The sequence below is a fragment of the Anser cygnoides genome, chromosome 12, assembly GCF_040182565.1.
Source record: "Anser cygnoides isolate HZ-2024a breed goose chromosome 12, Taihu_goose_T2T_genome, whole genome shotgun sequence".
Lineage (NCBI taxonomy): Eukaryota > Metazoa > Chordata > Aves > Anseriformes > Anatidae > Anser > Anser cygnoides.
Window position 1 is genome coordinate 1504283 of NC_089884.1, and position 27233 is coordinate 1531515.

Here is a 27233-nt window from a genome sequence, read left to right on the forward strand (position 1 = left end):
TTTCACTCGTTTCCTCGCTCTGCTCCACATTTAACAGGAAAGGCTTGTTCCTAAATAGAAACAATGCGGCGTTTCAGATAAGGTCGCAATTCCAAAACACGGTGACAAGCTCAGACGCTGCGTCCAGCCCATCCACTTTGTTCTTTGATGCCATCTCCTCACTTCTGCGTTATCTGCTAGATCCAGCCTCATTAGAACAAAGCGATCCGTCATAAAACTGCAGGCTAACATCCAGCAGTTTTATTAAAAAAATTAAAATGTAGTATTGCAGAGGCCTTAGCCTGGGCATTATCCCTAACTACCAAGCAAGTTCCGAATAAGTTTATAGCAAAAAGGAACGACTAGAAAAAGGAGTTCTGACTTAAAGAAAGCATCCAGCTCCTGCCATGCAAGTTCCTTCTTGGAGATCTGAGTCAACTATTGCTAAACACTTCTTTGTGTCAAATTTCAGACAAAGTCAGCGTGCATGTAGTATGTTGTAAAGCACGCATTCACTGAGGACGTTATCACAAAAAAGGATCACTACAGGGTAAAAGCTAGCCATTAGATATCTTGAGACAAAGAGTGTCTGGGATACAAGACTTGTCTCAGATCTTTAACGTACAGCTGAATAATTTCAGAAATTTCTAGAAAGCTAGAAGACAACACAAAGGCTTCTTCGACCCTGCATTTAATTAAGGACAAAATTAATCTAATCCTAAGTTTATGTAAAATATGACCGTCTTTACAGTACAACATTCATATTGCACCATAAGCTACCCCACAACAGTCAGTAAATGAGAACCAGTAACTGGATGTGACACTTGCGAGCAACAGCTGTGGGAATACTTCCAGCTCTTTAGTCTCCAAAAGCCTCCATGAAGCAATGATTTGCCATTAACCCCAAATCTGAACTCTCTGATTAAAATCTTGCAAGGGCTGCACTGACAGTTTGAAGAGTTCTTTTTAATAATTACTGCAGAGATGAGTATTCCCCTGGAGACATGGGGTAGCATTCCACCTCCCAAAGTCAAGCTAGCCATTAATCACCGGAGAAAAGAGGCCGCAGAACACAGCATGTTACTGTTTACTAATTTTAACAGCTACAATACCTCAAGGCGCTGTGCTCACAATCACCCTGTGTGGTCTCGCAAACCACAAGCACCCCAGCCTCTGAGCTCCGGCTTCCTCTACGAGGACTCGGCGATACCTGCGCTCGCATCCAGATCAGAGGCACCAAGGTAAAAGTTTATAACGTAATCTACAAAAGCAGTGTGATGTTAACTGCCTTCCAGCTCGCAGTGCAAAGGTCTGGAGCCCTCCATCTCCAGGAGGCTCAGCCCTCACTCAGAAGTCCAGAAAGCAGCAGACATCCACGTAAAGCCTCTCGAACCATCACCAGCCCCTGCAAGCATCAACGAGTGCCATAAAATGAATAAAACGCTTAGGCCTTTGCTACGCTTCTGAAAGTGTCGTTGACAAGACAGAAGAATGAGGCCTTCATCCGGACCGCTTCTGACTCCTTTCTTAAAAAAATCCCCAGGCCAGTAGATGCAAGACATGCCCTCAGCTGTGGGATTTCACAGCTCAGAATCTGCAACACAGAGCCTGAAAACACGCCTAATCCAGATCCTAGAAACTCTGCACACACTTCAGTTCTTGGGAGACTGGAGGGAAAGAAATGTATTCACGAATGAGCAAAGAATTTTCCTTACAGAAGTGGAAAGGAAGAATCAAATTACGCTTTTGAAACGGAATGCAGCTGTTGTCAATCTACAAATAGCAAACTGTTGCTGACAATACCAAGACTTGGAGGGACACCCACAAATCAGCTCGAATTTGAAAAATCTCTGATGAAAACCTACTGGTAGAAGATACAAGGATCAAAACTCCGGCCTGTCAGAAGTTACGCAAGGTTTTTGTCTCGTACACAACAGATGTTCTCCTTCATGTCCCTGCTCCTTTTTAGCACCCTGGAATTCCTCTCTCCCCTTCCCCCAACAAGCTTAAGGTACAGAGCGGACGCTGACCTCTCAGCAGTACCCACACAGTATCTAGGAAGACCAAGTTAATGAAAAGAAAATTTCTGAGCAAGTGTTCCCTTACTAACACAGCTAAGAACTCTTTAAGAATCTGTTTTTATACCTGAGCTCTGTAAACCACTAGAAGCAGACACGTTCATAAAGAAGGTGAACGAAATAAGAAATAAACCGATTCCAGCTTCAGTTTGTATTAACGTTTAGTTCTTAATGAAGCCGAAGTGCTCTACACCAAAACCTCCAAACCAAAACTCAGTAAATACCGTTCCCCTTTGTAAAGTGGCAAAATTAAAGCAAAAAACAATTATTTGCACAGGATGCAAAGCAGCACATAAAGAGAATCAGTTTCATGGCCTGTCTTAAGCTTTATTCTACCATCAGCTAAGACAAAATCCCCCTTCCAACTCGTTCATAGCCACAGGCTCGTACAGTTGGTACGTTACGGGAACAACTTTACAGCACCCAGAGAGATGAGCATTAAGGCTGATCTTCCACGCCCTCCACCCGTGTCCCTCACACACACACAGAAGATTCATGCCATTAAATACGTTTTGGCATGTACATACCCTCATCCTCCTTTGGAGATTTCTTCTTGAATCCTCCATTCTTATGGTTACTCCATCGAGAGCTTGAAGTACTAAAATAGTAAGTGCTACCTGCAGGCAAGCAGAATCAAGCAGTTACTACCAAAGACCTCAGGTGGCAGTGAGAGAGGTGGACCAAGGATGGCAGAAATCCACGTGAGCTCCCAACGCACATAAACCTCGGTTCCACACCCACCCAAGTGCACAGCTTCGTTTGTGTGCCACCGAAATGAGACAGCCTCACAAGAGGGAGTACTGGGAGGGACAGACTCCTTCGGTTTCCTTATATAATATATACTCCTCAACAATCCAATCAAAATATGAGTTTGTTCAGACAGTGTTTTAATATGGCAAAAAAAATCATTTGGAGAAATTCCTTCAGTACTGAAGCATTTACACGTTCCCCAAGGCATAACCAAAGTTAACACTGGTGGGGTCAGTGAAGAACAGCCTCACGCTAGAGCTGTAAACGCATGCTAGAGGAAATCATCTGCTGAAGCTCAATGCAGGTTTCTCAGTACACACTGTTAGGATACTCTCATAAAAGCCAAGGAAGGATGGCTACAAACAGTAAAACCCACGGCAGCTGCTACAAAACAATTAAGTGAAGGCTTTTTGCCAGGAAAACGCAAAAATTTCAGAAGCAAGGCAATTGACTTAAGAACTGTAGCTTCTATTTCTCATGGTCTGGAAAAAGAAGCAAGCCCAGGAGCTGGACTGCTTGTCAACTGCTATTTCTACTAGAGGATTCACAGCCATTTGAAAGATCATGCATATCTTTTTTCTTTCATTTTTATTTTTAAAAAGGGGGCAAACCAAAACAAATGAGCCCCTCTACCCCCCCCAAAAAAAACCAAACTCTTCAAGGTAAAGCAGCTCGAGCTCACCAGGCCCACAGTGGTCGCAATAGCAGGGACCGCTTTCGTTCAAATCTCAAAAGCATCAGCAAAGCTGCCTTCCCAATTTGAAGAGGAAAGAGAGAAGAATAATTGCCTTTGTTTTACAGCTTTGTACTTTTGCTCTAAGAATTCAGATAACACCTTATAACATCCACTTTTAACCTGCTCCAATGCAAGGCTTTTAGCAAGGTTACATGATATGATTTCTAAGGTGAATAACATTTTCTTCTTAGGCTTTGCTAATGAGGCACAGGAAGATTCTCTAGTTTGAAGTCTGCTGTTTTTAAATTAGCTTTTAGGTCTAATGACTCAAGTGCTCACTTAATCACACCGAGCTCCTTGTGGAAAAACGCCATTGTTCATCTCTGCCACCAAAAACCTAGAACCCCTGCAAATGGCACTCTGCTCCCAAAGCCAAGAACAGGACAGCTTTGTTTCAGGAATTAAAAGTAAGGAAAAGTCAACATTCTTACTAAATAAGACCTTTTTTCCCCTCCAAGTTTCTCATTTGAGTTGCTCTTTGGGACTCACCTAAGAGATTCCAAAGCCTGGCAGGGTCTCGAATTATTTGTTGTTTCAGTAGGACTCCACTGAGGCCTTGAGATGTGGGGGAAAGTGTTTGTGACAGAAGGCTCTGAAGAGAAAGACAAAGGAGAAAAAAAAGACAACTATCGTTAAAGTTCTGCGACTGCTTATCGTTTCTGTATCCCATGAGGCAGAAATTCCAAAACATCAAAATATTGTGGCTAAGTTGCAGGACGAGCAGTTGTAAGCCCCAAATATTATTCCTGATTGTGCTGTGAACTTGCCATGTGACTTTGAAGACGTTGTTTATAACCCAGTTTAAAGTAAGCACACGTATAAATAGAAACATATATTCAAAACACTTGGAATTTTTATCTTTTTCCTCGCTCTACCGCTGCTCCTCACTCTAAAGATATGCTAGAAATCAACTCCTAGAATGCAAACATACCCTCCCCCAGGAGGGAATCTGAACAACTACTACTCTGTAACCCTGCTGTAAGGGTAACACAGCTGTTTTCCCCATGGTCATTCCGCAGCAATCCCACAGTTTATATCCACATTTAAGGGCAATTTCTTAGCATCTGAGAATTGACACGAAGTAATACCCTCACTGAACGCACCCTTCCCTTCCTCAGACGGGACTCCCTGTCTCGCTGCCCCTCTCATGCACAGGGGCAAGTTTCTGTGCAGCAAGCTGGACAGGAGCACTGACCTGCCTGAAATCCCTCTTTTTTCCCATCTGGCAGTCAGCAGCACAACTGTTTGTGTCTGCCTGAGAGGGTAACCTCCTGGGATCAGTATTTTTTGGAACAGAACAGCTCGGGCTACTTTAAATTGATGACAGAGCTGTGGTAGTAGAAAAACCTTGGCACGATTCTCAGAGAGCAGTCTCGGAATTGTTCTTCCTTTGCCTACTTGGACTGCCCGCACTTGTTCGCTGCGCTGAGGCAGAAAACAGAGTTAAATCATGTCGCAGGCCTGCTTCAGAGAAGATCCGTGACTTCTGTATGCATTAAGGGCGTGTGTTTGAGAGCAAAACAATACCAGGAGCACAGCAAGGCAGGGGAAAAAACGCATTTATGGCGCACAGCCGCAGGGGGGGGTGCTGTACGGACCCACAACCGTTTGGGGTTTGGGCTGGAAGGGGCCCTGGAGGCCACCCGGGTGCCGCAGGGGGGGGGGGACCCGTCCCGCCGGTACCGGGACCGGTGCAGGGACCGGCACACCGTAGGGGGGAGAAAAGGAGCCTCGGCGGTGACAGCCCAGGCGCCCTCAGCCCGTGCCGGCCCTCCTGGACGCTCCTAACGCTTCACCCGTGGCACGGCACCTTCGGGGCGCTCCGACCAAGCCCCCCCCGGCCCCGCCGCCCCCCGTTACCTGCAGGCCCCGGGGCTGCGGGCGAGGCCGTGCCCAAGCCGGGGCTGGCGGCGGGGCGGGCCGCGGCCATGCGCAGCGCCCCCGGAGCAGCAGCAGCCGCAGCAGCGCCATGGCCCGGCCCCGGCCCCGGCCCGCTCCGCCGGGGGCCCGCCAGGGAACGAGCGCCGCGGGGCCGCCGAAGGGAGCGCCGAGCCACCGGGAGGAGGCCTCAGCGCGGCCGGAAGCGCCCGGTGAAGGCCGGGCGGCCATCTTGGAGGCGGGCGGGCAGCCGCGGGGCTGCCATGCCGCAAGATGGCGGCGCCGCCTTGGCTCCGCCCTCGTCATGGCGCGGCGTGAGGCGAAGGGGCGGCCGGGCCCGGGTACCGCGGCCACGGGGAGCCCGGCACGGCCCGGCCCGGCCCGGTGGGGCTGAGGGGAACGGGGCTGTGCCCGGCCTTGGCAGGCGCTGCTGAGGGAGAACGGCCCTGCTGGAGCTCACGGTACGGTCTGAGGGGAGCGGGGGGTGGCGGCCGCGCCTGAGGCACCGCCAGGTATCGTCGGAACTGGGACGAGCACAGACGTATTTACCGTTGGAATATACATAAATATTCAGTGTGTATTTACAGCTACACGCCATTTATCAGGCGGGTTAGCTGGCTCTCTTTTCTGAGGAAAAGCCCCCACAGTGCGTTTGGCAGCTCCCAGCTCCGTAAACCGTGTTTGGCAGTGCAGGCGTGCAGTCCTGACGGCGGTGCAAAAATCCGCTCACGCGTTACACTGAAATCAAGGTTGTGAGTGGTGTTACAGCCTCCGTGTACAGATACCACAAAGGTCATCGCATTTTAAGTCCCTGATCCCGAATCTTGTGTAATCTCTTCCGTTTTGCCCTAGTTGTACCCGGCAGAGCTGGTAGGCCTGACGTCCTCCACCGAATGTTTCTCTGGGGCAGAAAAGCATTTCAGAGCACAACCTGAACAATTTGTCTCTTCATGGTTCCAATGACTCCACCCTCCTTCCAATTCAGGGTCTAAAGGTCAGTCAAAAATACAAGTTTTGCGATCGCTGCCATGCCAGTTAAGACTATGAGAGGCCCTCCCCCTGGTTCATCCAGAAACACCAGTAAAAGCTGTAAGGTGGAAGACCTTAGGGGCAACAGCAACCTTTTGATCAAGCTTCTGGGGAAGCAAGTTCAGGTGCAGAGCCTCCAGGCTTTTCGGCCTGTGGGCCCATGGCAGCCTGCAGAGCTCCCCCTGCACCTGCCCAGTACCTGCCCAGTACCCCCTGCACCTGCCCAGTACCACCAGCGAACGCAGACGTGGAGATCCACGGCTTTCCCCAGGAGACTGTGCTAAGGGTGGCCCAGGAACTGAAGAGGTTCACGGGCTGCACTTCAGTAACGGCTGGTTTAATCCATAACAAAAGTCCTTCAGGAGCTGCAGCTCCCCAAGGACAGGCTCTGCCAAGCTGTTTGCCAGCTTCTGTCTAACCACGACCATCTGCCTGACCCGTCCAGGGCGAGCTTTCCATGGCTTCTGGCCCCACAAGCCCTGCCTGGGCCCTCTTGCTCTGCACTCACGCCAGGAGTTTCGCCCTGAACAGCCCTCACTGCACCGTGGTGCCCTCCTGCTCTGTTTTGACAACGTTCGGAGTAAACTGTCTCCTCCCAAACATCCCCTCCCTCCTGCCGCAGTTACACCCTTCTTGCTCTACTCCGATGTACGTTCCCTTTGCCAGGCCTGCAGGTCTGATCTCCAACCTCCTGCCCACTTCCTTTGACGTGCCGTTTTACTCCCTTTCAATAAGTCAAGTCCTGTTTCTTTCTTCCCTCCTGTTTTTCTGACCAGGATGGTTTCTGCAGGTGTTTCTCCCTCCCCTCTGGTGGCTCCAGGAAAACTTTAGTGACTGTCACTGTGGTTGGTTCTCCCAACTCACCTGTCCTAATGTATCTCAGGCGTTCTTGAATGGGAGGTTGCAGGGCTACATAAAATAATAATAAATAATTATCCGTATGAAGGATCTCTCCCTTCCCAGCAGGTCTGAATTAGCATCCTCTTTCTAGAAGAGTCTCTTAGGATGTTAATTGTCATCTGCCCCCTGGGATGTGTCTAAGCAAACCTTCTACCAGCAAGGTCTATTAGCATGTTAATGTCCTCCTCACTCCTGGAAGTCTCTCTGTATCACTGGCTTAATCGTCAAACAGCTTAATTTACAGACACAAAATTAAACTGGTTGCAATTAATGTCTACGGGCCGGTCATAGCTCGAGCTGAGCACAAACACCGGCCCCGTGCAAGCCACGCCAGCCCTCGCCACCACCATCCTTTGCTGGCAGAGACGAGCGCACGTCTTCACCCGGCACGCAGAGGGACCAGGGTGGGAGGTATTTTACACTCCAGCTACGTTTGGAGGAGGAAATAGCTCCTCTGGAAATGCTGACTGAGGGGGGAGGCTCCCTCTAGCTCGGGCTGTGCCCACAGAGGCGAGAGGCACGGGATTTCCAGTGCGGAAACACAGCATGCAGCGACCACAGCGAAGTGCGCCAGGAACCAAGGGGCTGAGGGCCCCCACCACTGGGGCCGTGCACCTCCCGCACCTCAGCTTCACTCAAGGCGTGTCGCACTGCCTCCGCCGATTCTGCGATTAGACCTGTTGCTAATTAAGCGCGATCTATTTTTAAAAGAGTTGCATCATTTAAATAGACTTACAGCCCGATCAGAAGCGAAGCAGTGCAGTTTGCTTAGACGGGGCTTCACTGCCTTCTACCAGGCTGACCCGACGGGGGGCCAAATGGGCTTCGCCCTGCCTGCCTTACGGTTCTGCTGCAGCTTCAGGGAGGCAAACCTGCACCCACTGAACGATGCAGGGCGCTGGAAGCTGGATGGGCCCAAGCTCCAGCACAGGCTGAGCCTGGGTGGGCTCGCTGACTGCCACAAACAGCGTTTGAGGTCTGCGGGGCTCTTGCTGGGACCCTCTGAGCCAGAAGACGCCGGCCTGGATGCGACCAATCTGCCAGGACGGGTTATTTACAGACGCACCACGTAGCTGCAGTTGACGCAATTCCTATTCCTCCTCTCACACTGTGCCTCAGAGGCGAGCAGATGATGAGCCACCAGGAAGGGGGTGCTGGGGTCCTCGCCTCGCCCGTGCCAACGCGAAGCGGTGCCAGGAAGGAGAGGCGAGAAGTTTTGCTCTGCGTGCGGCCAGCAACCACGGTGGCTGCGCTGCGACTCGTGCGTGGGCGGCTCGGGCCGGGCCGTGTAGGGGGAGGCGAGTGCTGTCCTCTCTGCGTGTGCGAGAGATGACCTTGGGAAAGGTGGCTTCAGTCACCGTCCCCGGCCTGGCAATATGCTCCGCTGGGAGCGAGCCAACGCTCTGAGCAGACAGATCTAACCTGATCCAGGCTTGGCCTCACTGGGACGTGCTCCAGCCATGACATCACTCGGTAATGCTACGTGTATTTACTACTGGGGGAAGGTGCGGGATCGGAGCCTGAAATCCCTGCTTTATCCCCGGAGCAGGTTAGGGACAGGAAGCAGCGTTAGCAGCCCCATCCGGGTGTTCTTCAGGCTAAGAGGAATCAGGTTCCGCAGCCAACACAGCCCTCAGCCCTGCTTTGTCTGAGAACTTGCATCCCCTATTTTCATGCTCCCCGTGAGGCGTGCTTGCCACCCGAACCTCGGGAAGCCCCTTGCAGGGTGCCACCACCCCCCTCTTAGCTCGGACTCATCTCACGGCACTTTGCAAGCAGAGCGAACGGATACCTGGAGTCAGGTATCCACTGCGCCATCCGCAGACGTTACATCAATAATGGATCAAGGGATTAAATGCAGAGCTGAAGCAACCAGAAGGGAAATTCAGACTTCTAAAAGACGTGAAATCGCTCTCGTTGCACGTGGAGCAGCACAGGGCCTGAAACTCCGTTGGGGGCAAGGAAGGCACCCCAGCCCGTCAGGCAGCCACGGGCTTCAGGCCTGGCCGGGACACGCTGCTGGGGCACAGGCTTGTAGCTGTGAGTCACTGCTGAGGACCAGACAGTTTTAGACAGGTAGGTGACAGATGGCTACAGGCAGGGGATCAGAGGGAATCAGCGGTACGGCAGCAGCGTCAGGACAGCTGCCCATTGGGGCTTGGGAAGCTCTAGAGCAGGCGAGGAGGCAACCTCGCTGAGCTTGCAGGGGCAGAGCAGGAAGAGGGGAGTAGCTCGGTAGGAACCAGAGCTGTTGGAGGCCACGAAGGAGCCGACTGTTCCGTGGGAATGCTCCCGGAGAGCTGCTGAAGCGCGCGGAGCTCAGGCGGCCAGGCATCCATCAGCGTGCGGGGGGTGCCTGAAGTCAGCTCCGAACCCCACGGACCGCTTGGGAAGCTCTGTGTGAGCAGCCGTCGCTCCGTGCTGCTCAAATCCATCGGCAAGCGAGAAGCCTAAAGCCTGTCATTAGGGATCGTAAAAACAGTAATTAGAGCAGACCGGCACGAGTTCACGCCCAGACCATCAATATGAGGCATTTACCCAGCAGCAGGGGACCACCGCCCTCGGAAATCTTCCTCGGCTGGGGACGCGGGAGGCCTGACGCTCCACCTTGCCAGTCACATAGGCACGAGGCCGTTTTATTGAAGAAGCCCGGGATGGCGTGCAGAGGTAGGGAGGTTGGAGCTGCACTACCAGGAGCATCAGCAGGACTCCTCGCCGGCCTCCCAAATGGCTGCCTCTCTAAATGCGATCTTGTTTGCCAAGCCCATCTCTCTTCCAAGTGCTAATAGGTGACATTAACTAAAACACGAGCCAAGCTTAAAGTAAGGGTTCTTCTAATCAAAGTTCTCCCGAAGCTTTATTCTCTTGGCTTCTTTGATGCTGGCACTTGACTGCTCACACAGGATTTACCCTGATGTTTGACTGTAGTAGTCATAAATCACTTGTATAACCTATTAAAAATAAATGCCCATCTTTCCACCCCGGTAGGCGCTGAATCAGCAGAGAACTGCACCCACGGTAGCACAGGCCAGGTGTTTTTGCCCTGACGGCTGACGTAATGGCTCCTTCCCTTGCGGTACAGGTGCTGCAGAGCTACAAGGGGGCTCAGCCGAGGCGGTCGGATGCGTATGGACAGCCTGGTGCTCCAAAAGCAGCTGGGTGGCTGACGTGGATGGTAGGCAGTTAGGGAAAGAGTAACAGAGCAAGGACCGAGGGGTCACGGAGCTCCTCCCTGTCAGCGTCCTTCCAGTTTGCTGTGGGACAGAAATGTGACAGACAGAAATAGGCCCGACAGCACATCCCCAAGTGCCCTCATTTCCCTGCCCTCACGCAGCGTTCCTTCCTCCTTGGCACCAGGGTATCGCTTTCCTTTTAGGAACTGAGGGCTCACAACTGTCAGCAAAGGGTAAAAGCACTCGATAATTAAGTAGAGACTTTTCTTTTTTTCTCTTAAATATTGCAAGTAAGCTGCAAGGAGCAAAAGCCCCGAGGAAGCCTCCCTGCAGAGGCCGACAGCCCTCGCTGCCGTGCTCCAGCGGGTCAGGAGGACGCAGAGAAAGGCTTCGGGTTCCCCGCAGCGCTGATCTCTGACGGGGCTGACGCTGGGGCTGCCGAGGCGGCCGTACAGCGGTATTTGGGAAGTGAGAAATCGTTATTTCCCCTCAGCTGCTAGCTCGGAGGCCCCAGAGAAGCTTGTCTGCAGTGTTTTTGGTGAAGTGTGACGAGAAGCCAACCAAGAGGGAGGCCGATGGAGGGACAGGAGCACCCGAAAAGCCCCCAAACCTTTATTTTTGACCAGCTGGGCTCTGACGGAGCGGGCCGGGCACAGATCAACGAGACTAAGCCGGGTGCGGGACGGGCTGACGGCAAATCCCCCTCACGCCATTACTTAACGGCGGGCCCCGCGGGGGGGGGCGTTGTGCCCGGGGGCTGCCGGGGGCCGGGGCTCAGGGCGCGGGGCTCGGTCCCCGGGGGCACCGGGGGGGGGGGCCCTGAGGCGGCGCCGCCACCTCACGGTGGTGCTCCCCCCGCCTCCTGTCACTCACAGGCCCCCACCAATGAGCATCCCCGCCGCCGCGCCACGTCAGCCAATGGCAGCCAAGCTGTGTCCCGCCCCTTTAGCCCCGCCCTCCCCTCTCCCGTCGCCCTCCGCGCGTTGTGTGTTGGGAGGGGGGGGCAACAGAGCTCCGCAGCGCCCCCCCCCTCACACGCACCCCGCCGACGCGCTGACGTCAGGGCGGCGCTGTGCCGCGCTCCGCCAACGAGCGGCGGCGACGCGGCGGGCCAATGAGCGGCGGCGTCTCAGCGAGCGGCTGCGAGCGGGCGGCAGCGCTGCGAGCGGGGCCGGGCCGAGCGGAGAGCAGCGGGGCCATGGAGCGCGGGGCCGGCACCGCCACCGCCACCGGCACCGGGACGTGCGGCCGCTGCTGCTGCTGCTGCCCGCCGCCCCTGCACTAGCCCCGCGCCGCGCCCCTTCACCCGCCGCCTCCTCCTCCTCCTCTATGCGGCGGGGCCGGCGGAGCCGCCGCCAGGCCGCGCTCCCCCGCGAGGCTGCCCTCGGCCCGCTGAGAGCGGAGAGCCGGTAAGGGGCGGGGGGGGAGACCGGGGGGGGTTCAGGGGTGAGGTGGGGGGGGTTAAGGGGTGAGGGGGGGGAGTGGGGGTACCGGGGGGGGGGGGCTCGGTAATGGGGGGGGCGGTAACTGGGGGGGCGTCCCGGTAATACCGGGGGGTTTCTGGTAATCTGGGGAGGGGTTATCGGTAATACCGGGGGGTTACCTGTAACGGGGGGGGGGGTTATCGGTAATAACGAGGGGTTATCGGTAACGGGGGGAGGGGGTTCCCGGTAATACCGGGGGGTGACCGGTAACGGGGGGGGGTTCCCGGTAATACCGGGGGTTACCGGTAGGGGGGCGGGGAGGGGGGTGTTTTAGGAGGCGGCCGCCGCCGGGGCTGCTCGGGGGCAGCGCGGGGCCGAGCCGCGGCCGTGACCCCCCCCCCCGTGCCCCGGGGGGCGTCGTGCCGGGGGGGGGGAGCAGCACCGGGAGGAGGAGGAGGAGGAGGACGGGAGGGGGGGGAACAATGCCCCGGGCTGCCCGCTCGGTAATTTCCGCTTCCCATTTCATCAGCCCGGGGAGGCGTCAGAGCCCCGCGCGTGTGCGTGCGGCCGAGGCGAGCCGCCGCCAGCCGGCCGGGCCCGGCCGCGCTCCGTTATTTATTTATTTATTTATTTATTTATTTATCCGCCTATTTATTTATTTATTTATGTAATCCCCGGCTTCATCCAGCCTTTGTGCCCCGGGGAGGGGCCGCCCCCCGCCACCCTTTGCCCCGGGACGGGGCGATCCCGGGGGCAGGCAGGCGGCCGCTCGCCCCCCACCCCCCCCCCTCCCCGGGGCTGCCGCCGGCCCCGAGCCCCCGCCGCCCCCCAGCAGCCGCCCCGCGGCGGGGCCCGGCCCGGGCTCCCCCTTCCCTCCCTCCCTCCCTCCCTCCCCGCGGAGGCTCCGGGGGCCGCGTGTGTGCGGATTGGCCCCGGCTCGCGGCCCCCGGCTGTGTTTTGCTCTCCGGTTGCAGGGGGGGGGGGGGGTCCTCCCCCCGGCCGGCCCCGTACCCGGAGCGCTCTCTCACCGCCGGGGGACGCGGCCCCGAAGGCAGGGAGCAAATTCCAGGCAGGGCTCGGGAAGCGCCGGTGCCCTCCCGGCGGGGCTCCCCGGGGCTGCCAGCGCCGCGCTTCGTGGCGCCGGGCGCTGCCTCGGGGTGCCGCGATGGGTGTAAAGGGAAGGAGCCCGGAGCTGCGCGGGGTTTTGGCTTTCTTCTGGTCCCTTCCCGGGACGGGACGTCTTTATGTAACCGCAGTTACCGCTCCTGGGGGGGGAACGACGCTCCGTGGAGTTGGGAGGGGAAGGGTAACTCGCTCCCGCGCGCTTTCGGACGGCAGCGGTATGTTCTTTTGTGCGTGCTCCGCCGGGAACTAAATATTTGACTTGATTAACTTAAAAAGGAAAAGTTGGCGCTCTTACGGCACGGGTCTGCCAGCAGATTAAGGGTGCCCGCTGGAGCACTTTTAAACCATGGTGGTGGCGCGCAGCACAAGGGCTGAAAAACCGTGGGGTGGGATTGGGAGCGAGACCCGCGGGGGATTCTGTGTCCCGGGGCGGGGGGAGCGTTGGTGCTGCCCCCAGCCGCGGGGAGCGCACGATCCAGCCCCGTGGGGTGGTCTCCGTGTGTGGGTACATGCTCAGGGCTCTCCGTCGTGACCCTGTCCCCAAGCTGGGGGCTCGGCTCCTCCAGCGCGGGGGTGCTGCGGGCCTCTTCTCTCCCAGGTGCTGGGAGAACTGGGGAGCTTTGGGACTCGCCCCTGGGAGACTTGGGGAGCTTTGGGACTTGCCAGGGCGCATCTGGACTGGGTTTCAGCGAAGTTTGCTGCGAGCCCGTGCCGTCGGGCTGGCCGGGGCTTGCATCACCCCCGGCCTTGTCTGAGTGTGTGGCGAGGCTCCGGCTCGCGGCAGCCTCGGTCGCCTCTGCAGCGAGCGCTGCTAGAGCGTGGCCAGCTCACGAGCCCCGTGGTTTCTGCGCTCCCACTCGCTCCGTTCCCAGCTTTGTGTGTGTGTGCTTGTGTCTGCTCTCAGGCGTGACTGCGGAGGCCCGGCCGTACAGGCGCTCGCGGCTGTGACAGGCTGGGAGCTGGAGGTGTTGAGCTTAGCGTTTCCCAACTGCTTTTGCCATTCAGTGCTGCTCTTCGAAGTGAACTCTTGTCCCTGTCTCCATTTCATAAGAAGGTGGCGCAGGGTGAATTGATTTTCTTTTTTTTACGTGCTGCTTTTTGGTTTTACGACGTCGTAACAGCACTTTCTCAGGGTTAAACGTGTGGATTGTCCAACGTGGAGACAGGGTTTGGGGGGAAGAAGACTCAAACCAAAAACAGATCACCAAAAGACCCCCCCCCAAACAAAACCCCCTTCACCAAAGTGCTGGGCTTCACTTCTTCCTTCCTGTGTGGCAGACAACCCGTTAAGGTTATTTCATTTTCTACTTTTGTTTTAATTGACCAAATCCCCCCCCCAGACGCTGTGGAACAAAGCGAGGCGTTGCGCGGTGTCGTGCGGCGCGCTCTCTGCTCAGCAGAGCAGACAAATGTATTTCTCTGGGGTCAGCGCAGCCCGGTCGTGTTAATCAATACTGCACCAGCAGTGCTCTCTTTCAGTAAACCAGATGGGCTGCCTACAACTGGTGGTGATTATTTTAACTGTGTAATTGTAACATGGCTGCGCGATGACAGTGTTTCCTGCAGATACTTCAAAGCGAGGTTCCTGACAAGTCTATCTTCGCAGCGTTTAATCTGCGCTCTTTGTCTCTGTGTTGTGGCTTTTGGACACATGTTTGAAGTACTACCATTTTTTTTAACCCTCCTGCTTTTTTTTTTTTTTTTACATTAAAAGAAAGCGGTGCCCTGTAATAAGGAGGGGTCTCAGGCGAGGGGACGGGAGCAGGGTGGCCGCTTTCTGGGGGCTCGCACCGCGGTGTAGATCCTGGCGGTGACTAAGGCGAGGAGGAGGAAGAGCGCTGAGTTGCCGTGAGGAAATGGCGGTATTTATTTCGAAACGGCGCCTGCCTGCCGCGAGCGCGCTCGGGGGAAACGTCTTCGGGGGCGGCGTGAGTCGCAGCTGGGACGTCCTCGTTGCTCGCCGAAGAACTCCTCCTGCAAGGGAAGGCAGTCGGCGGGACCGGAGCTGCTTAATTACATTTCGTAAAATTAATGAGTGGCAGCTTTCTTGCGAGGCTGGCCCCTCGTCTCGGCCTGCCGAGTACCTGAATTTCCGGCTCGGCAGTCTGCGTTCGGCGCTGAAACCCTTCCCTGGTATGAAGGCTTAACGCAGGGAGGCCCGTGGCAAGTAGGGGCAGGTCCCGGAGCTTTTCAGTAGGGCAAGGGAAATGCTACCTGGGAGTGTTTACGTGGTGCCGGTGGCTCTTCTAATCGCGTTGCCTTGGCGAGGCGCTGGCAGGGCGCTTTGTCTGCTGCCTCCGTCGTGACCAGGAGCTGCGTGCGCCTCCGTTGTGGAAGGCTGCCGGGAGAAAGCGGTGTCTCCATGGCAAAGGTTTTCGTGTTTCGTGATAAACTTGCGTGTATTTTTACCCCCATCTAATTTAAACAGTCTGCACGACGCTTTGCAGGAATGATTTGTATGCGGCCTTTAAATATTTTCTCTTCCCTGCGAGAGATGAGAGGCGAGGAGCTGCCTTCGCCGAGGGCACGAAGCCCTTCGCTCCCCAGCCAAGTCTTATGTAATTTGTATGCCGCTGATGCGCCGTAATCAAAAATACTCGCGTGAACGTGAAAGGGGAGCCTTGTGGCCAGCTCTCCGGAACGGCCAGCGCCCCGAACAGTGCGGGTTTGTGCAGCCACGGCCTCAATAAAGCCCGCTTGAGCGGGGCGCTGTCTCGGTGCCCCGCTGCGAAGCGCGGTAGGAAGCGGTCGGTGCCCGTGGGCCGGAGGCTGCCTCTCTGCGCCCCTCTGCACCCGCAGTTTTCTGCCTTTGCCACGTGAGGACGGGTGCTGCGGGGTGGCTTCTTGTGCGACCGTTCGGTCCTTCAGCATCTTCATTTGTCTGAGCCTGGGCGGCGGTGCTGGCTTCGTCTGTGACTAGTTGTAGGTGATGCCGATTTGTAATCCTTTGCGAGTGCCTGAAAAATAAAGAAAAAAGGAGCTTAAATGCTCGTAGCAGCGAAAAATCTGTTTGGCGTGCAGCGTCTGCGAAGAAAGCGGGTGCACGTGCCGGTCTGCGTGGTCTCCGTCAGCCGAGCTGAGGGCTTTCAAAAATCTGCTCTAATTTTTATGCTGCGTGTGGAATGGCTAATCCCATAAAAGCCTCGCACCTTTTGACAGATGAAACGCTGCTGTTTCTTCACTTATTTGAGCAAAATATTTTTATAGACGGTATTAGCGCCGTGGCTCCAAGGGTAATGCAGCCCTTCCACGAGAAGGATCTCGCTTTGATCTGGCAGCTTTCAGGACCCATTTCCAGTCGCCGCCTTCCATTAGCTCTGTTTATAGCGGTGCCCTCGGACTTGCTCTGTTTATACGGCTCTTCAGGGTGTTAACGTTCCTGCGTGCGCGAGTTCCCTTTAATAAACTGGGGGGATAATTGGGGTCAGCAAAGGAAACAGTCCCGTTTGAGGGCCCATTTCGGTCAGCTGGGGGCTTCCCCTCGATCCTGGGTGCGCCGTGAGCCGAGCGGTCGGGCACGGGGAGCCGTGGGGTGGCCCCAGAGCGGGGCCGTGGGGTCCCATCGCCGTGTGGATGAGCTCCTGTGCTCCTTGTGGTTCTGCTGCTGCCGACAGAGGCCGAAACCGCGGTCTGCGGAGGAGAGACCCTGCCCCAGCGTGAGCAACTGGCCGGGGTAGCCAGAAGCCAGCGGTGTTTTTCTAGGTCAGGGTTGAAGGCGCTGTCGGGGCGGTGATGGGAAGCATGTAGTGCCGTCTGCGTCGCCCTGCCATATGGACGTGTGCGGTGCTGCCCTCGGCGTTCCTGCGCTGAATTATTTATCTGCCGAAAGTCTCCGGGCAGCCTCCTTCGCCCTGCCTCGAAGACAACCAAGCGTAGCCCGTTCGTAGCTCTACGCTAAGTCTTCCGCTGCGAACCGTTGCAGCAGCAAGCTACGGGTTGTGCGCTAGGTCTGCGTTGGTAAACCCGAGCTGCCAACATCTGATACCTCGTGGAAACGGTGAGGCATCGGTCGTGCTGCTCCCCAGCCCGGGCAGGCCCCAGAGCTCTGGGGCTGCTGCCGGACTCCCCCGCGAGACGCGGCGCCTGCTCCTTGTGCATCGATCGGAGCCTGGAGGAGAGCGTGGAAAGGGAAGGGTCGAGCACTTAGCGTATGTAAAGGCAGCCTTGTCTCCACGAGGGCTGGAGGAGGCTGACCTTGTTCTCACGTGCGACCAGCGAGAAGGCCTCTCTCCTCTCCTCTCCTCTTGCGTTGGCTGTGCCTTGCTCCGAGACGAGTGCTGTGCGCGTCCCTGCGTGGAGGGCAGTGCTGGAGGAACTCCGGGGAGACCAGCAGCTGTGTGTGGTGCGGGAGAGGCCTAAAATCACCTCCCCAACAGCAATGTGAAGCTGTTAATATTTTGTCCTGAGCATGGCAAGGTAGGGAGGTGTTACCCAGAAAAAAAAAGAGCCCCGATTCAGAGGTAGCGGGCGTTGGGGAGCTGCTGCCCCTGCGCAGCGTGGGGCTGGTGGTGCTGTGCTGCTTTGGGCACCTCGCAGTGAAGTGTGAGAGTGTGTGCAGTCAGGAGCTCGAGTTTAAAAAAAAAAAAAAACCAAACAAAAAACAACGCAGTAGAATGGCTCTAAAGGAAAATGAGGTGAATAGAAACATCACTATCAATGATAAATTCCTTAATTGCAGTTCGTGGTCCATCTTCGTTTTCAGCGGAGCCGACATGAAGGTGCCCCCTGCCCCCGGGTGAGCAGTGCACCCAGCCTTATCAGCTTATCTGGGCAGGAGTTCAGAGCTGTAAAAACCATATCCTGCTTGCACCTTCCAGCCTATCCTGTGACCTGCTCTGTGTAAACAAGCTGTGCCAGGAGCCCCACGGCGCTCGCGAGCGGCTGCCTTTCTGCAGGCCGGCTGGAGCCGGGGGGAGGCGGCGAGGTGGGGTCCCGGGGGCTGCAGCCCCGATGTCCCGCTGGCATGGGGGTACTGCGAGGAGCAGGAGTCCCCTGGTGGACTTCAACCCCTCGGACCGCTGGTGCTCTGCGTGCGGGTGGTTGTTGCCGGTGATCCCAGGCGTGTGTTAGCGCAGCAGGGAGTGCTGCTGGCCCTGGGACGTGGTGACGGGGCGGCCCCTTCCTAGTCCTGCTGGTACCTGGGTGTGCGGGGTGCTCTGTGGGGAGCACGTCCTGCTCGTGGCAGTGCCGCTGTGCCATTCGGTGCCCTGGCTGGTGCCGGCTGTGGGGTGCCGGCGGGCTGGGTGCGCGACGACCCAGCTCTCCGCGCGGAGCCCTGTCGTCCCGGGCAGGCCCAGAGCCAAACGCGCGAGCTGGGTTTGGAAACGTAAACCCGCGCGCCTTGGAGGCTTCGCCTTTGACTCCAGCTCGTGCGGCTGCTTGTCCTGCCTGCTCGGAAAGGACATCCGAGAATAGGCCGGGAGAAGGAGGGCAGCTGAGAACCGCTGCGCGTCTCCGCTTTCCTGCCTCGCCGGAGGCTCCTGGCGCGCTGGGGGCCGCGCGGAGATCTCCCGGCCCCTGCTCTCTGCTCCTCTGTCGGGGTTTGAGGTGCCCTGCGCTGCTCAGAGGTGCTCTGTTGTGGGGGAAGGTGCCGAATTAATTTGCCTTCCCTGTGATTAGCGCTGGTGCTGGGGTGTTAAACTTGTTCTGCGGTGAGCTGAGTTGCCTTTCAGCCCTCCCTCGTGCGAGGGAGGAGGGGTCGGGTAAGAAGGCAGCTCTGTGGCTTTTTCCAGGCGTGCTGAGCGGTGCTCTCTGGTTAGAAAGCCGTGGGTTAGAGTCTTAAAATGCTGAATGTACTTCTGCAGCCTGTTACCGTCTGCTAGCTTCCCCTGCTTCCCTCTCCATCTCCCTCCTGCCTCTCCCCCTCCTGGGATCTCTCCTCAGAGCTGCCGCGCTGCCTCGGTCCTCCTCTGGCCCTGCTCAGCCAGAGTTCTCATCTCTAATTTTAGCCAGTCTGCCTTTTGATGTTTCCTCGCTCCTCTTCCTGCCTTTCTGCTTCTCTGAGATCATCGCGCATCTCCGTCTCCCTGTTGAGATCTGGGCTGGGCCTTTGCGCGCTGGGAGGAAACGGCCCCAAAATGGGGTGAGCAGCCCCGGAGCTGGGGGGTGAAGGCTCTGAGGGACTTGTGCAGGGGGTGGGAGCTTGGGGGGCCTGCCCTGCTTCCCTCCGACGGCTCGTCCCCTGCTTGGGGCAGCTCTCTCAACCTTTTGTCGTGGGGGTTCATCCTGTGCGTGGACAGTGGGGCTCTCTTCCGCCACGCTACCAAGAACAGCGGCAGGCAGAACCCGCGGCGCAGGTAACTGGCTTCAGAGAGCGTTCGCAGGGAAAACAGCGTGGATGCGTTTTGGCACAGCAAGGGGTGAAGGCGGCTCCGCACAAGGCTGCGGTGCCCGGCCCGGTGGTGCTGGTGGCTGGGCCTGGTGGGCTCAGCACCCTGTGGGCGCGCTGCATGCGCACGTAACGCGTGCAGGACGCGGCCACGCGCTGGGGCAGGCGCGCGGCCTGGTTTAAAGTTGTTGTGTGAAAACAACGGCGTTCAGCCCCTCTGCCGCGGCAGGAAGGAGCGTCGGCAGGAACCCCGTCGCAGCAATTGCTGGGGGCTTGAGGAGGAACCTGGCAATGCCGCTGTGCTGTGATTTGCAGGCTTCTGGGCTGAGGCTGGAGCTGTTCTCTGCGCGGCGCGTGGGGGGAGAGACGCGCGCGTCGTTGTGGAGGGAAACGCGGAGGGGATCGTGTCTGGGCTGCCATCGGCGACTGAATGAGCCCAAATGGGAGCGGCAGCGCTGCTGCGGGCTCTGCACCAAGCGGTCCTCGGGGAGAGCGGAGCGTGACCGGAATGCGCCCGGCGGTGCGCGAAGTCGGTGTCTGTGGGTCACCCAGCCTCACCTGGAACGGTTCTCGTTACCCGGCGACTTTCTGGCCCGACTTGCTGTTGTCAACAGTCGCAGCGAATGATTAACAAGCGATGCTCCCCGAGCGTGGTTATGTAAAACGTTAACGCGCTGCGTTCCTTCGCATCAGCATTATGATGCGCAGAGGGCCTGGAGCCGGACTTCAAAGGAGGGAGTTTGCTTTATGGCTGAACCTCTGAGCAGTTTTATGCGCAGGGTGGAGCGAACTCGCGGAGAATATTGCAGTTTTCCCACCGTCATAAAAAGTTATGATCCTCATGATTCAAGCATTGTTCTGGAGGCGGAGGCAGGAGGCAGGCTGCGAGGTCAGAGGGAGCGCGCGTGGAGCGAGGTCGGACGTGCCCGCGCAGGGGACGCTGCCTGCCGCGGTCCCGGCTCGCCGCACGGTGCAAGCGGCGCCTCGTGCTCCTCTGCCTCTCCCTGAGGACCCGGCAGCCGCCTTCCTCCCAGGGCTTCTTCCCAATGGGGAGCCCCGAGCCGTCCCCACGACACCGTGCGCCAGTCCCTAGCCTGCTTTCCTTCCTCGGGCTCTCCTTCGGGGCACGAGCCAAGCGAATTAAAAAACAAATAGACGGCTGCCTCTGGAACAAGGCTTGTTCCAGTGAACTTCGCTCACGCTTCAGAAGATGCCCAAAGTCTCAGATGGGTTCCCTGGCAAGAAGGGCTGTGTAGGCTGGAGGAGCAGGGTGGAAGAGCGCGGGGTTACCTTTTTAAGCCTTACTGCTGAAAACCGTGGGCTGACAGTAGGCTCCCATGCCCTGGGCTGCCTCTGGACCGCAGCAGGGTGCGAGCTCTGCGAATCCGGGGGTATAAAACCCCGTTCAGTGCTCCGTCAGTAAGGTAGAGGTGATTAAAGTAAGTCACTATTCCGGTCTCAGTCAGATCTCTATAAATATTCCGAGGGACTCAGCCTCTCGTTTAAAACATTCTCTCCTGGGATGAGGAGGTACAAACGCGCTCTTTGTTTGCAGCCCGGAGAACGGAAGGACCGCGACGCTCCGAAGCTTTCTGTCTTCTGGAAAACTGCTTCTCGCAGGACGTGCGCTATATCCAAGGGTGCGCGTACCTGCGTTAGGGTGGCTTGCTTTCCCTTCTGCTAGCGTGAAGGATTTTATTCTAAATACGTGAAAACTTGAAAAAAGGGCTGGCTGCGATCCCTGCCTCTGGGAGATCCATTAGCTGTTACATCTCCCCCTTTATTTATTTCTGTAAACACATGTGTGAATGTAAACACTCTTATCCAGAATGGCTTCGCAAATCTTCCTGCATTAACATATATTGTCATGGAGAATAATTTTCATTTAACCGTAATTTGCTTTATATTTTCCTCCCCGGTTGCTATAGAAACGCAGTCCGATGTGGCAGTGCCGACTGCCAGGAGCTGGGTGATGCGGTGCCTTTATAATGGACCTCTGTTCGTCGTGCCGCAGCTCGCGCCGAAGGACCCGCGGCTGTTTGCAGGAGGCACTTGGTCCGTGTGAGGTGCCCGGGGTGCCTCGGCTCCAAATTCGGAGTTAGCGAGGGCGCTTCTGTGCGCTGCAGAAGTTTTGTCGCGAGGACCGCCGGTGTGTTAAGACGACTGGAATTGACGTTTGCTGATGGCGCATCAGTTAGGCTTCGTTTTCAATTTTCGTTTCGTTTGCTGTCGCAGCCTGGCTGGTGATGTGCTTTCTGTGGCGCACGGTTCGGCTGAAGATCTTCAGCATTTGAAACGCCGCGATGAGACACTTGTTATCCTTATCTGTGCATAAAAACAGGCTCTTGGTAACAACGTGTGTCCTTCTGGTGGCCGCAGCAGCCGGGCAGGCACCTGCTCTTCCACCCCACGCCTGTGGGGAAGGACGGGGAGCTCAGCCTGCAGGGGCGATCCCAAAGCACTCAGTCCTGCTTGTAGGGCCACACGTTTCGGCTAAGCGCAGGTAAACGGGGCGGAGGCAGGCTCCAGTCTGTTGGCTGTTGTGGGGTTTGGGTCCCTTCTGCACCCCTCCTTTTGGCCTCCTTGTGTCTGTCTCAAGCCACGGCTGCTGCTCCTCTCGACTCTGCCTTTCCCCTTGGTTCCTTACACTCGTGAGCCCCCGGACACGGAGGATGCAGATGCAGCAGGACATACGGCTCATGCAGTGTCATCGCCCAGGTGCCGGCCACCTTAGGGTGCGCTGAGGAGCTGGAAGGGCGCCGGTGCCTTTGGGGATGGCTTGCTGAAGCCTCGGGAGGGCTCGGCTCCCAGCTGCCAGGGTAAGGGTCGAGGTGGGATCGCCTCAGCTTGAGCTCGCCGTTTAGCAAATGATTCATTTTTGCTTAATGGGATGAGCTAAAGGAGAGGAGATCAGCCTCGTGGGAGTTCCTTTCGTCTGCGCTCCCATGGCCGAACCCTGAAACTGTGACTTGGGGACGTGAATTCCGCTTGCCTCCAGAATCAGATTTCCCCCAAACGCATGTTTAGTTGGGATTTAGGTCTTAAGGAAGATTTGTACGTTGGCCCTTTCTTTCCTCCCCTTCGTGGGCAGGCGCCAATTGTCCCTTACGTAACTGCAGATTATCCCGGCACGTGGATGCGCTCGGATGCATATGGTCTCACAGTCGGTTCTTGGTGCTTTACGGAAAGAATTGAGTAACATTTTGTTCTGTAATGCAGTATTAAGAAACCGAGCATTTTTCTGTAATGGCGTACAAACAAGTAGTGATAACATCCTATTTAAAGCCTTCGGAGGAGGTAGGGCTGGGGAGGGGAGGCAGGGCTGAATCAGTTCTATTTTTCTTAGTCCTACACGCCATATCGCAGCACGGCTCGCAGCGGCCAGGGAAGGCGAGCGAGTTCCAAAGGAGCTGCCGAGGTGCCTGGGCTGCTCGGGGAGCTGGTGGTGGGGACAAGGGGGCCGTGGTGCTGGGGGAGCTGCTGCTGCGGCTGCAGCCTGCGGGCTCTGCTGGCCGTGTCACCTCCGCCCCGCCGCTCGCTTCCCTGCCCCGTGCCGTGCCATGCTGGTGCTTCCTGCTGTGTGCCGGAGGCAGAAGCGAAGCACGGTCAAAGGCCGGTCCCCGTGGAATGGAGGGCCTGGCAGTGACGTGGCTGTGAGCAGGGCTGTTTCCCTGGGATCTCACGGTGACTTCTTGGTGAACTCTGCTCCAATTCTGTTTGACTTCAGCTACTCAGAAACCAAGTGTTCTGCACCAAGTGCTTCGTAACTTGCGATTATTTTACCCAAGAGTTGAGCACCGAGATAATAACACAGGAGAACGTTAGGAAGGGAACCTGTGAGCTGGTGCTGAGACGAGCTGCCCGCCAGGTATCGCCGGGGCAGCCCCAGGTGGGGCTGGGGGCCGGGGCCGGCTCTGCGGTGTCCGCCTGCCCGGGGCTCGCGGGAGCCGCTTCCAGCCAGAAGCGGTGAGCACGAAGGCAGCTGCCTTCCTCCGCTCCTGCCCAGGTCCGGGGCCGGTATCGGAGCAAATCTTCGTGGTGTTTTTTCCTGAAGGCGCAGTGCTGAAGGGCCGCGTGATGAATTGCAACGTGAGCACAGTCCTGTGTGTAAACGGAGCGTGTGGTGACTGAGTTACCTGCTGCGGGCTCAGCGAATAGACTCTTAGCTGATTGCTCTGTTAAACATTCATTCGTTAACCGAAAGAGCAGAATGGCTTCGGTGGCAGAGAGTATTTGGCTTTCTGAAGCTTCGCTTTGAAGCTGGAAATGTTTTAAGGTCCACTTGTTTGCGCTCAGTTTGGGTCTGACAGCTCGTCCGTTACTGTATCAGCACCGCGGAGAAGTGTTAATCGCAGATAAAGCTTCCTAAAGCCCAACCGTCCCTCTGCTCCCCGCGGCTCGCGGGCACCGGGGGTGACTTGGAGCCACTCCGCGTCCTGCAGGCAGCGGTGGGAGCGCTGGGAGAAGCTGGGCTGCCCGGGGGAAGCAGGACATCGGCGGGGAAGAGGGCGAGCTGCAGCCTCCAGCTCCTCGAGCCTCGGCCTCTCCGGGGCTGAGGGAGGGAGAAGCCTCCCCCGGCGAACTTCAGCCTGGGAGATTGCCACCATATTGCTGCCTTCAGATGCCTGCAGCTAAAAATACCCGTGCTGCCGTACAGCAGGCTCTGCGAGAGTCTGCTCGGCTTTCCTCTTTAAGGAGGAGAGCTGCCTTACCGTGTGAAGTGCTTGGGGAGTCGCGCGTTTGCTGTGCCGCGTTGCCATTTTGCTTCTTCCAACCAAAAAAAAAAAATAATGTGGGAAGAGTTGTTCTGGCTGGAGTTCCCTTTCTGACAACAATAGCAGAAACGGGGTGGGGTGCCTTGAAAATTCGTAATGATGCGAAGTGCCGGAGGATCGGTCTCCCAAGCTACGCAGACGTCGCCACGTGATGCGTTTTTACTGTTTAGTCTTGTGCACGACCGGCAGCGTTCCTGCGACGGGCTGTTTAAATAGTTTTGACCGCTTCTGTCTCTCCTAAGCAAAACTGATTAAGAATGCTTTGTCTGCGTCCCATCGCGTTCGCTCTGCTGCATTCCCCCGTTCAGCCGCGTTCATTTGGTTGTAATTTAGCCCTTTTTCTCTGGCTGAGGAAGAATGAAAGCCTACCAGAGGAACACCTATAAACAGTAGTTAGAGTTATTGCTACCTCTGCGCGCTGTGATTCATCTCGGAGGCAGACAACTCGCAGCCTCGGTATCTCATTGCAGTGCAGACAAACTCGGATGTTGCGCTTCAGCGTTGCTGGTGTAGAGGCCTCGGCGGCGATGCTTGTTTGTGGGGAGGCTTCGTTTCCAGGTAACTCCCGCGAATATTTCACACTAGCAGCAGCGCAAGGGCTAGTTTAGGCACGGCGCGGGTAGCTGTAGGTGAGCTTACCGCCCCGTGTCGAACGGCTCGGGAGCCGGTGCTCCGGCAGCGAGCTGTGACTTGAATCCCTGCCGCCCGTGCCAGCGGGAGGCTGCGCTGGGCGTTCGGGCTGTGGGACGCGCTGCTGGCTTGGGGCGCAGCGCTCGCTCTTCTCGCCGTGCTCCCGGAGGAGGTGAGCCAGCTCCTGCCTCGCACTACTTAGGATTCGCGGTGTGCGTTGTCTCCTTCCCTGCCTGCCTTCACCTCGGCTCCCGATGCGGGAGCTGCCCTGCTGCGTGTGCTGGGACTCCGTCTGCCGCACCTGCCTGTGCTCCCGAGGCCGTGTCGGTGTGAGGCAGGGACGGGGCACGGGCACGCCGAGCAGCCTGCGAGGAAACTGCCTTTAAAACAGGGATGGCTCGAGAGGGACTCAGGCTTAAAATTAGAACCGCTCGTGATGCGCGGTTGTAGCTGTTTACCTTGAACCATAATTATCTTATTTCCTGCGTTAAAAACATCACGTCAGCTCGCCGAAGCAAGATTTGATGACAAAGGAATTGTTTTTAGCCACCAGCAGAGCAAAGAACACTGCAAGCGTGCGTCCAAGTCTGATTTTATAACCTAAAGTGTAGCGCACTCAGGGCCCTGAATTGGCTCTGGACGCTGCGTGGGCTCATGGGTAGGCCGCTTGGCCGGGGATCAAGGGACTCCGGTCTAATCCCGGCTCTGTCCTTTTGTCCTCTGCGTGTTTTCCTTGCCACCCTCCGTGCGGCTTGTTTGCACCGCGGCGTGCTCGCGGGGCGGGACGTGCCCTCCTTCCCCGGGCGCTCGGGGCGCGGTGTCACCGCGCGGCGCTGGGGGACGCGCGGGTCTCCTGCCGGGGTGAGCGTGCCGCTGGCCGTGCTGCGGGAGGTGCAGGGGCAGCGGTGCCCCGGGGTGTGTGCCCGGCTGCCTTGCTTCGCTGCTCGGTGCCTGGGGTGACCCCCGGCCCTCTCGTGCCCCGCTTTCCGTAGCTGCCGCGGGGCTGGGGGCAGCGCGCGCGTTCCCCGCCGTTGCGCGGTGTGCAGCACGCTCACTTCTCAGGAGGATGGGAGGCGGGAGGGGAGCGGTTCCTGTAGTGATGGAACTGCTGCCTACACCTCCTAGCAGGAGGAGGGAAAAATGGTGGAAGCTGTAGGTGCTCTCCGTCTCGGGGATTTTAAGGGTCGGCTTTACCCTGACCGTAACCCGCCAGGAGCAGCAGGGAGGGGGCTCCATGTGTGAACGCAGCCGGCGCTCCTGAAGCCTTCTCCCCGCCGTGGCGTGCGAGGTGATGGCTGGGTGCTTGCCGTGGCAGCAGGAACCAGAGGCTTGAGCACGTTTGAACAATTGCATTTTTCACGTTGCTCTGTGGAAGGCTGTGGGGGTGGCCGCGGGAGGCCTCCTGGCTGGCTGCAGGCCGCTGGCCGGGGTGGGTGGCCTCTCCTGGAGAAGCTGCCCCTGTTTTCTCCCCTTGAGCAACACTACGTCTGCGCTCTTGTAGGCGGAACGGTGACTTCCCCGACTCCTCCTCGGCTAATAAGTGTTTTTTAAGAAATGCAATGCCTGCATCCTTCTCACAAATCAGCTTTCAGAAAGGAAATAGTTTGGTTATTAATAGCAACCCGTATCCCATTTGCCACCGAGTTGCATGGTTACAAATACGCGACGCTAAAAGGTGACAAATGTGGCTGCCTCTTTTTTCTTTCCCGAGAATGCGCTGTGTTTTCTCAGCATGTTAAAACTGAGCAGAGAGGAAGAGAAATTGCAGACTCGTGTTTTTGAGGAGAGTGGCAGTGCTCCTACCCTGGCAGCCTTCAACCCTCGTCCTTCGCTTAGGACTTCCAGTGGGAATCGGAGCGGAGTGGATCGGCAAAGGGCTCCTGGTAGAGCTCCAGGAAGGAGGAGAGGCCTGTGTTTGTCCTGCTTCAGACTCGTGTCCAAGAGGAATGAGAAGAGAATGCCCCTGAAGTGTGACGGCAGCGGTGATCTAACTTTAAATTGCTGGTTTAATTGCACAGAACACGCTTGTCTTCATTGCATCGTTGAAAGCCGGCGTCGTGGAGCTTAACTAGGACAAGTCAAAGCTCCCCAGATGTTTTCGCTTGGCTTCGTTCGGTTCAGTTCAGCACGATGAGGTGTTTGCGTGCGGCAGTACTCCTCTTCGGCTTCTCTTCATCTTTGAAATTCACCTTTGAGCGTCCCTTCTGATGGGGTATCGGCGTGTTTATTCTGTCGTGCATCTCTTACGTCTCGGATGGCACAAGCTCCCCCGTCACGGGGGGCTATCGCTGTCCCCGCGCGGTGGGTAGGGTTCCCGAGGGCCCTGACGGATGTAAGCTGGAGGAGCTGGCACGCGGACTTGTTTGCCAGATGGATCTGTTGCAATGCTTTTATAGGTACTTGTGGACAGGAGTTGAGTAATCTTCTG

At 57.0% G+C, this 27233-nt stretch overlaps 2 protein-coding genes across 2 annotated transcripts in view; one reads left to right on the top strand and one right to left on the bottom strand.

Moving 5' to 3' along the window:
• The window catches only part of SPG7 (SPG7 matrix AAA peptidase subunit, paraplegin), a 31882-nt gene extending 26207 nt beyond the window's left edge, over window positions 1-5675 (bottom strand). The window contains exons 1-3 of the mRNA XM_048075057.2: window positions 5404-5675; window positions 4033-4135; window positions 2585-2674 (exon numbers count right to left, since the gene is read on the bottom strand). Coding sequence (XP_047931014.2) covers window positions 2585-2674; window positions 4033-4135; window positions 5404-5652 — 442 coding nt within the window. The 5' untranslated portion in view covers window positions 5653-5675. The remainder of the gene's footprint in view (window positions 1-2584; window positions 2675-4032; window positions 4136-5403) is intronic.
• Window positions 5676-11652: 5977 nt separating this feature from the next.
• ANKRD11 (ankyrin repeat domain containing 11) overlaps window positions 11653-27233 on the top strand; it is a 119353-nt gene continuing 103772 nt past the window's right edge. Inside the window, 1 exon segment of the mRNA XM_067004302.1 lies at window positions 11653-11932. The gene's annotated coding sequence lies outside the window, so the exon portion shown is untranslated.